The sequence below is a fragment of the Eublepharis macularius genome, chromosome 7 (genome assembly GCF_028583425.1).
Source record: "Eublepharis macularius isolate TG4126 chromosome 7, MPM_Emac_v1.0, whole genome shotgun sequence".
NCBI lineage: Eukaryota > Metazoa > Chordata > Lepidosauria > Squamata > Eublepharidae > Eublepharis > Eublepharis macularius.
In genome coordinates, this window is record NC_072796.1 from 35,016,707 (window position 1) to 35,027,105 (window position 10,399).

General features: G+C 42.2%; 1 protein-coding gene across 1 annotated transcript; it reads right to left on the reverse strand.

Annotated features, from left to right (window-relative positions):
• Positions 1 to 1,221: 1,221 nt before the first annotated feature.
• Positions 1,222 to 9,468, reverse strand: LOC129333907 (serpin B3-like). Its single transcript, XM_054985846.1, has 8 exons — positions 9,301 to 9,468; positions 8,468 to 8,501; positions 8,306 to 8,326; positions 7,635 to 7,771; positions 6,418 to 6,535; positions 5,226 to 5,368; positions 2,621 to 2,776; positions 1,222 to 1,632 (listed from the first exon to the last, which is right to left on the reverse strand). Exons 1-8 carry the CDS (start codon positions 9,466 to 9,468, stop codon positions 1,222 to 1,224), a joined length of 1,188 nt encoding a protein of 395 aa, XP_054841821.1.
• Between the last annotated feature and the right edge of the window lie 931 nt (positions 9,469 to 10,399).

The following is a 10,399-nucleotide window of genomic DNA, read 5'->3' on the forward strand; positions in this document are numbered from 1 at the left end:
AATGAACAGCATAAAACAGTATTTTTAAATGCTTTATTATTATTTTTTTACTACAGTTTACTTTCAGTTCAGAGAACACATTAAGGAGACCAAAACTTCACAAGCCACCTTTAGGGAGATAAAGGACTAGGAATACAAACCTATGTGTGATTAGAACAACTACAGATGTCAACAAAATATCCCATGACATCCATATCGGAACATGTGGTTAATAGCATTTTTATCCACATTTATAAAGGGAATCACAGGCAAAGCATGTTAATTTCTTCTGATTAAATCATCTAAATCTAACAAACAAACTATATTTTATTTTGAATAATCCTGGAGATAAAGACACTCAAGGCAATCAAAAGAGAACGGTCGATTATAAATTTCATTAGAAAACCAGCCTAACATTTAAGAGATAAAGAAAACTTTCTAAAATAAGCCCATTTGAATAAAAAGGTACTTATATTTGAGTAGACGCTCTGAGAATTACAGTCAAATTTCTGATTAACTTGTTATGTCGTCTGAAATATTTGACCAGACAAACACTCTGCAATCACAGAAAAATGAATTACGAACTGAAGGTTAGTGACTCGGATTTACGCTTCTCAGTTTAAAGTGCAAAATATTGCTAGCAGAAAGGGAAGCAGAGTTTTTGCGACTTAAAATCTGGGCCCAAATCTGACATCCCAGTGTGGGTCAGCCAGCCAAAATCAGCATGTCGGGGCAGGTCCAGCAAGTCTAGCAAGGGGGAGAGGGCAGCATCGGAGCATATGGTAAAAGCAGCAACCTAGGTGAGACAGAGTCACAGGGAAGGAAACTTTCCAGATCCAAGGCGGACTTCAGAAGGTCTCAGCAATCTCCAGAAAGCTAGACAGCAACAACTGGCCAGGGGATTCTTAGTAATTCTGCAACTGGGCAGCCAACTCTGCTTTATACTGTTGTATCATGTAATCTCCTTCATAAGATTATGGGAAAATGCTGCAACAGAATTTCTGTGAGAGAAGTTTCTATACTCCTCTTGGATATTCTTTTCCACTAAATTTTCCACGGCAATGAATCTCATGGTTTTTCATTCATGACAGGAATGGAGCCTGAGGAGGTTTGTGGAGGGGAGGGACCTCAATGGGGTATAATGCTATAGAGTCGATCCTCGAAAGCAGCCATTTTCTCCAGGGAAACTGATTTTTGTTATCTGGAGATTAGTTGTAATTACAGATCTCCCTACCTGGAGATTTATAGTATTGTTGAAGGGTTAAGAACCTTTCCCATAAATAATACTATATCCATTTTAATATTGTTTATGATGACGAGGAATGAGCGATTAATATTTATTGCTAGTTCTTGCATAATTGACTCTACCACTGCACCAGTGGCCGCTGCAGTTTCTGTACCTTCTTCATTGACTTCTACATAAGCTTTATGAACTACCTCACTAATAAAAATGTCCTGATTTTCAGACATGCCAGTTAAATCAGCCTTTCCTCTGGTAAAAACATCCTCCATTCCTAAAACTTTTAAAGCTGGAAGGAGTTCATATTGTTCTGCGAGCTTGAACTTTGGCAGGGAAACTATCGTCTGTACCTTCTTCATGTTTGATGGAGAGGTCCATTCTTTAAGTTTTGCATAGGTGAGCTCCTCCTGAAGCTGTCCAGTAAAAATAGGCCAAGAAACATGCAATGAGTACTATTTAAACAAACTCATAAAGGTGGAGAGCAATCAGATTTCATTATGACAGAAGAAATTAAAATGAAGTTGGAAAAACATTTTCATTCACGCTTTTGTTTGAAAAAAGTTGGTATAAACTGCTGAACTGGTTTGTTAAAATAATTGAGTTTTTTTGTAAAGGCTTTGCTTTCTACAGTACTATTCCAGGGAAAATGCTAAATAATCAGATCGCTTAATTTGAGTGGGTAAAAATCCTGAAGCAATGCACTGGGCACTCCACTCACCATCTGCTCTGGGGTCCTTCTACATTTGTTTTGTGGAGCTCATTGGAAAGTCCAAGTCCACGAACAGTGAACTATGATGGAGTGAGTGTAAGGCAAAACGTTTTATTTGAGGAAGTTACATACTTGATAGTAAAGGGGAGAGAGAGAGAGTCCTTGCTATCTGACTACATCTTGCAGAGAGAGATAAGAAGTGTGGCAGGAGAGAGAAGAAGCAGGATATTGCCCTGTTTTAGCCCAATAGGAGACAAGACAAGGAAATGACCCCCAGGAAACAAAAGAGGTGCTGCTCTCACTGTCCTAACTAAGTGATCCTTGCTGCCCCCTGCATGGAAAGGCTCTTCTTCCTTCTGGCTGCTGCTGTACACCAGACATTGATATTTCCAAAAAACTATACGTTTAAGTCATTGCTGCATTGTGGCAATGTTACAATTAGAATTCAAAAATCAAATTAACATCAGAAAGCACTTTGAGAATTGGAGCAACAATTCAACTAAATCCATGCTTCTACAGGAAAGCTTTAAAAACAATTGGAATATATGGTTGAATTTTAATGTATCACTTAACTAACTGATTGGATTATCAGAAATACAGAGCTGGTGCTGTTGTGCTATTGCCCATGACATCCCTCCCCCTCCAACCAGAGTTCATTTAAAGGGAAGTATTCAGACATCAAATCACATTACCTGGTCCAGACCTTCTTTATCATCTGGCAGCAACAAGAGCATACTTAGATCGCCCTGATCATAGGGAAGTTCAAGCACTTTCATTTTGGGGTTTTGTATTTGAGCCCAACTAAAAACGTCTGTCTGTTTCATCATCGGTACATTTGTGCTCTGGTTCTGACATAAATCAAACAATAGCAAAGTAATGGATGATGTTACCACAGAAAAGTTGAGAGTTAGCTACATGCCCAAGTCAAGAGTTGCCAACCCATTTAATGATTAGGCCTTGTAAGTCCGACTTAAAACAAGGGTAGAGCAGCTGGTCTGTCTTGGTCACTGCCTGCGTAACTCTTTTTCTCTCTTTCTTGCATTTAAGTATACAATTTTTTGATTTGAAAATACCTCAGAGTGATCACATGATTAGATGAGGAGCTCATTTCTGAGGCTGGCTAATGGGTTGTGGTGTCCTAGGCAATCAGTGAGCCAGCCAACACAAGCTCCACCCCACCCCACTCCCAGCCAAAACAAGGTGCTCGCAAAGTGCCTGTGTGTTTACAGAGCTTGTGGGGGCTTTCATCTTTCCCCCCTCCCTCTTTCAGGGCATGTGGGTGGGTTGGGAAGAGATGGAGGGGAAGGGAGACTGATGGATCAGGTTGCAGTTGCCCTCTGCCCAAGTGCTACGTTGCTCTCAGTGACAGGGGAAGGCCTCCGGCCACCCACCACCTGGTCGCAGCAGTGGCATGGCAGCCCACATTCTAGGACCCAGCAGAAGCCCCAGCTCCTTGACATCCTCCTGCAGCTGCAGCAAGGGCACTGTGCCCAGGATCGCTGGTTTTAATAGCACAGCAGTCACTGCTTCGGATTGGGCAGAAGGTCCCATACACTTGAGACCCCCCTGCAGTAGCAGCAATGATATGGCATCTAGGGCTGTTCCTTCATTCAGCACATCACCAGTGCTCCATTGGAGGGGGAAGCCACCTTGGTGGCCCACCATATCTGGGAGAGGCTATTGCCCTAGCAGTGACCTAGGTCTGCCTAGTGGCTGGGCAGACCTAGGCAGACCTTCCCATTCCCCCACCATCACCCCAAGAATCAGGGTTTCTTCCAGTTTAAGGAGTTGTGATATTATTAAGGAGGATGCTCTGACACCCCCATTATGAACCCCCTCTGCCTGCTTTGTTCATCTTTGCAGGGCTTGCTGGTGGTTCCTGGCGCTGGACTTTCTTCCATCAGGAAGAGGGCCTTTACGATTGTGTCGCCCTCCCTTTGGAATGCACTGTCGGAAGGCACTTATGCTCAGCAATACCTGTTGATGTTTCGGTAACTCTGTAAGACAGAAGTATTCTAGCATGTATTGTCAAAGGCCCTGAGAGATCTCTGTCTTTTGGTGCTACACCTCTGAAGATGCCAGCCACAGCTGCTGGCGAAACGTCAGGAACTACAATGCCAAGACCACGGCAATACAGCCCGGAAAACCCACAACAACCATTATTCTAGCATGCCTTTGCTATTTAATATTGCTTGGTGAGGCAGAAGTATTTCTACTCTGCCTTTGCTTTGTAGTCCAAGGAAGCTCATAGTTCTGAAAATTAAAAACATACAAAAACAGAGGCAGAGCAAATTGCTGTGCATTTTTTTAGAAGAGTGCCCTCAAGTCAAGAGTTGACCTATGTTGACCCTGGTAGGGGTTCTTCATGGCAAGAGACTAACAGAGGTGGTTTGCCATTGCCTGCCAGTACAACCCTGGTCTCCCATCTAATCACTAACCAAGGCTGACTCTGCTCAGCTTTTGAGATCTGCCGAGATTTCAGGCTCACCTGTGCTATCCATGTCATGGGGTGGGGATGCGCTGGGCAATTTTTATGTTATTCATATGTGATTTTAGAAACTAGGTTTAGGACCATAGTTGTTTGAAGTATTGTATTAGACTATTTTATTGTGATTTTAGTGAATATTATATTTTTGATTTGTTTTGAACAGTTGTAATTGTTGTGAACCGCTTCGCGATCTTAACTAAAGAGAAGCGGTATAAAAATTGAATAAATAAATAAAAAATAAAAGATGATGAAGCTTCTTTTACCCCTGGGACAAAATGAAGGAAGGAATTTTGCTTTCCTTGGAGACAAGAATTTACAGCATTGACAAATGTAAGAGCTATAGGTATAGATTCAGAGATTCACAAAACAGCCCTAAAATGTTGCGAACCCACAAGTACATCTCAAGATTTCACCATATCAACAGCTTGTGAAAAACAAACTGTAGCAATACTACTTTAAGTAGAAGCTAACTTTTCACAGAGATGGTACCCTAAAACACACCTTTCTCTAGGAACAGTATAGCTCAATAGGGCCCTGACCAGCAGCGGAGAGACATTTTTGGCTACTGGTTTGCAGACCTTAATACTGAATCTAGTTCCCATGTATGATTTCTGTATTCCCAATAACTTCTATAAAATGCCAGTTAATCCTTCTTTAAGAAGACTTTTTGATCATTTCTGTCTGCTTCTGGCACTGAAGGGTCACCAGCCTCAGTCTATATTCACTCTGTCCCACCATTCTCCAGAGCTAAATTTCCTATTTTGGAGACTGAAATATGTCTTTTCCCAAAAATTTCTACACGTACTGACCCGGTTTATCCAGAAAGGTTCTTCCTTTGTGTCACTTTTCTGAAATTTTTTCTTCCATATTCCTTTGAAGGTAATGGCGTTCACCAAGACCAAAACGGCTGTTTCATCAATAGTTCCACGAGGGAAAAGGTTCTTGATTTTATCTTATAGGAAATGAATTCAAGAAAACAAATATTGTTATAGAAATATTTTAACGATTCACTCATTTCTCTAAGCAATGTTTATCAGTATTAAAGAAAATCTATAACAAATCCCAAATAATCCAAAACTAACAGAAAAACACAAAATAATAGAAATTTACCCCTTTGCTCTTTCATGAATTGGAGGGATACATGGCGCAGAACTGAAAGTGGCCAGTTTAAATCAAGTGGGAAAATTTCTTCCCTAGTGCTTCAAATTTCTCCTCCTGAAGTGTCTGAATAACTGAGTCAAATGACATTGACTAGAGATGAAGTTCTAGAACAGGGGTCCCCAAGATACCATCCATTGGTGCCATGGTGCCCTCCAACAACTTTCCTGGTCCCTACCAAATGTTTTGAGAAAGTGGGGGGGGGGGCTGTTGCCCAGTAGGGAAACCAAGATGATTAAGGGGGTGGAGCTTCTTTCCTAAGATTAATGGCTAAAGAGTCTGTGAGTTTTCAATTTAGAAAAAGAATGAGTAAATTCTTGATTGAAATTTGTAAGGTTCTCCATGAGGTGGAGAGAGTGTACAGAGAGGATGTTTTATCCCCCTCCCATAGAGCCAGTACATTGGTAGTGCAATCCTATTCAGAATTACTCCATTGACTTCAAAGGGCTTAGATTGGAGTAACTCTTCATGGGATTGCACTGAGAGACACTTAATGAAGTTGATCGGCAACACATTCAGGACAGACAAAAGGAACTATTTCTTCTACTGAATGAGAACTTAAATTGTGGAATTCCCTGCCAGTGGATGTAGTTCTGGCAACAAACACGAATGGTTTTTAAAAGGGAGCAAAGCTCTGATTATCAGCTAGGAGGCTACATCAGAGTGGGGCCTGGACCACTTTGCCCTGTTTGCTGGCCATCCAGGCTAACTGGTTAGCTGCTGTGTGAAATAGGTTGCTGGACTAGATGCACCAGTGGCCTGATTCAGGAGGGCTCTTCTTAGATTATTGTGTTCCTATGATGAGTTTCAACTTGATTGGAAATTAAACCGGTGAGCTCTTACCATTTGTTTGACTTTCAACCCAGGAATTAATCTTCTTTCTCACTTCCTCAGCAGCGTGCTGGAAGTCCACTCTTTCCAGCTCAGCACCATACAGCTCTTTTATGCAATGTAAATATTGCTACATGTATTAAATACAAAATAGTTTTAAATTAGCAATTGTCACCTGTTCACTGAATGGAACGTTATAATATGGTTAGCCATTTAAAGTCTGCTGCTGAAGAAAAGCAAAGTGGACCTTTAGATACTTATGATGATGGAGAAATAAGTATTACCAATGCCACATTTTTCTTATATTACATTTTTTAAAAGAAGTACAGCTAAAAGAATGGGTGTTTGATCAGAAAGAGGTGATAATTTAAAACATAAGAGTTCTAACCTGGCTAGTTACACCTTGACAATGAAATCCTAAGCAGGGTTACTCCAGTTAAAGCCCAATGAAATCAATCAGCTTATACTAGAGTACCTCTGCTTAGGATATCTCTGTAAGTGTTGTAACCTGCTGGTAACTGGAGTATACTTCCATGGCAGCAGCCTAAGAGCTCATTTATCAATTATCTGGGGAAAGCCTGGAAAGGCACAGCACTGTCCATTTACATGCCATTATTGGTAGGACTAAGCACAGAAGATATAAGAGCTAGGAAGAAAAATGATTGAGAACACAAGGGCAGAGCTTGAAAGAGTGAGGAGAGTGGAGGAGGGAGATGAAGGGAGCAAACACCTGGCTGCAACTCCTTGTGCAAAGAGCTGACTGCATGAGGGCTGGCCTTCTCTAAGACCTGGGTAGGGGCATAGCAGACCCTAGTAGCCAAAGTAATATAATTCAGGTCAAGGCACGGGGGTATGGGGCCCTGGCCCCTTTATCTGTATATTAAACTTACATCAGAGCTCCTGGAAGGAGGAGAATCCCTCCAGGGATTTATGCAGTCTTGAAACCAGGACCACAGGCAGGGATGTCCCCACTGAAACCTACCAGGCCACTCAAAGAAAGTCCCTCTTTCCCATGGAATTGGCCCATGTATGCATTTGCAGATATGCACCCCTTCACAAGTGCTACTGAAATGAGCGGGGAAGATCAGTTGTGGCCAAGTACCATTTTTTCCTAATGGGAAGTAGTCATGACAAACTAGTTTAGAAACAGTACTATGACAAAAATAGTTCTACTGACTTCATTTGGCATGGCTTGAGGCACAGACATATATGGAAGCATGGCTTTGTACCTGATGGAATTCATACTGCTGTGCTCCGTACAGCCTGTTGGCAATGCTCAGTGTGTGGTTTTTGGTGTGTTGGTTGATGGCTGCCAGGAGTGCCTTGAACTGGGAATGTATTCCTTCGGGTTTATCACACTGAGCACCTGCAACCTTCAAAAGCACATTTGTTCAAAAGGACTGTCTCTCGTGAATACAGTGTCCTACAGTCTACACACTAATGCTCATATTTGAAAAAGCTTCTATTTTTCTTCATGATATTGGTTATTTGCTCTTACAATACTTTACCCCAACACTTCATCCAGTCCCTAACTCAGGCTTAGGCACTACTCTACACCAAATATAATTCCAAGGTAAAGATAAAGATAATCTAACTTTGAATGGATAAATTGCCTGGATCTGAATTTCCCCTATTCAATTCAGGCAGTGACACACATACTTACATCTGAACTGCTTCCAGATCCAGTGATCTGATCTAAGCTATGAGCCTGTAACGCAAAATAAAAGCAGCAGGTGTTGTGTTTCATATGTAATCCATGAAACTGTGGCTTATCATACTGAGTGCTTGAAACATTCAAAATCAAATTTGTCTCCTGTGAATACTTGACACCAAATATAATTCCAAGATAAAGATAGATGTCTGGTGTGGAAGTCCACGCAAGACTCGACAAGGCCACGGCCCTCCCCCTCACTGCCTCCTCCTTCCTTACCTGAGCCCGCGGAGGGGCCGACAACAGGAGCACAGGTGTATATCCAGTCTGACTTTGAATGGATAAATTGCCTGGATCTGAATTTCCCCTACACAGTTCAGGCAGTGACACACATACTTACATCTGAACAGCTTCCAGATCCAGTGATCTGATCTAAGCTAAGAGCCTGTAACACAAAACAAAAGCAGTAGGTGTTGTTTCATTTGTAATCGTGGAAACCTATTTCATATCGAATTTGGTACAATTTCTTTTTTATCTGGGGCAATTTCCTGTTTCTGTCAAATTTGGTGCAACTGCCTTTTCCCCCCGGGGCTTACCAGAACAAATAAGCCCCCCTCTCCGGATGTTCTCACAAGGAGGCCATATAAAGGGCCCTTTGTTAGTGAGGGGCATGTCAAATAGTCTGATTTTTTGTGATTCACCTGAAACACCAAACAAACCACCAGCAGTGAGTTCTAAATTGGTTATGATGTCAGGAAGATCCAGAAGATCAGTTTCCCCCTTCCTTCATCTTCACTGGATAGAACTTTATCTCAGATGCCTTTTGACTTTACCACAATCATGTACATGATTTCCTTGCTCTATACCACTGATATACCACTGGACATTGGTGTGCCTGTGACGTTTCCAAGACATGCTCTAGGATGTTCAGGCAGATTATGTATTCCAGAGCCAAATCCAAGCCTATCAGGCCTTAGCTTGTAGACGTTTTAAGTATGTGTCTTATGGGGGGGGGGTATCTTTAAAAATGAGGAGATGAAAGGTCAGTCAGCAAGAGGAGAAGTTAGCAAGGTAAGAGTCTTCATGATTCTAGGGAGTGGCATGATAAATGTCTCTACACATCAGCCACACACACCACAGGTTACCAATGGGAAGCCTTTCCCTATGTTTTCCTCACAGCTGGGATAATACGTAAGCGGGCCTTACATCAATGAGGGCACAGTTGTGAGGCAGGGGTCACCTACCTTTTCCATCTGCTTAGCAGTGTCATCTCCGGAGCCCAAAAGCAGCATGGCCAAAGCTACTGAGATGCTCAATGGGGAGAAAAAGATATTTTCGGTAGGATTTTCTTTGGCCAGTTCTTTGAAAAGGTTCACACCAAATTGGGCAATTGCTTCTTTGACAGTGCTCATGATGGTGTTGATTGTACCTGAGAAAGAGAGGGGAAAAAAGCTTAGGCCTTCTTACAGTCTCATTCTTCTCCAGCCTTCTAAAACAAGGAGCAGACGACAACATGGTAGTGATCCGTGCCATTTTCTAACATCAAGGCAATATTGAATGGCCTGACTGTGTTTTTTGTTGTTGTTTAAAAACAGACCCTAACCCATTTTAAATGCAAATGAGAGAATTCATGCACAAGGATCCCTGCAGAGACAGAGTTGCAAGTTCAAGATTCAAAAGTTATTTGTGGGAGAACAGATGCACAAATCACTCTTGCTTATGTGTCTTTTGCACAAAGTATCAATCAGCCCTTGGATAGAAATCTGCCTAATAAACGGCGTCAAAACCCTCAGTCCACCTCGCTTATTCCAGTCTCATCTGACATACAATGGGTACCCTAATCCTAATCTAGGGGAAGCCACATATGAAGCTGCTTCATACTGAATCAGACCGTTGGTCTGTCAAGGTCTGTATTGTCTACTCGGGCTGACAGCAGCTCTCCAGGGTTGCAGGTAGATATCTTTCACATCACCTACTGACTGGTCTTTTTAACTAGAGATGCTGGGGATGGAAACGAGGACCTTCTCCATGCAATGCAGAGGCTCTAACACTGAGCCACCATCCCCTCCTTATGTCTTACGTGTGCTGGTCCATGCTGGAAAGCATACGTTCTACCCCTGAGCCATGATCCTGATCACAGGTTATCGCATGTTTGTACAGGGTTGTAATCATTCAGAAAATGGAACCAACAAGTACGACCACACACCACTTCTGATGGGGTGCTGATTCAGCACACCCAATAATCTACCAGCCTCTATAGCATACTATGCCCAACTAACCAATAGTGATTGATGGATTGGATCAGAGCACTCAGCCTGGGTGCCACCATCTGCTGGCCAGGGA

Coding starts and splice junctions, on each gene's coding strand:
- LOC129333907 (XM_054985846.1), bottom strand. CDS start 9,468: ATGAGCACTGTCAAAGAAGCAATTGCCCAATTTGGTGTGAACCTTTTC. Junction 6,536..7,634: donor AGCAGTATGAATTCCATCAG/GTACAAAGCCAT, acceptor TAATACATGTAG/CAATATTTACATTGCATAAA. Junction 2,777..5,225: donor AACCTTTCTGGATAAACCGG/GTCAGTACGTGT, acceptor GATTTATGTCAG/AACCAGAGCACAAATGTACC.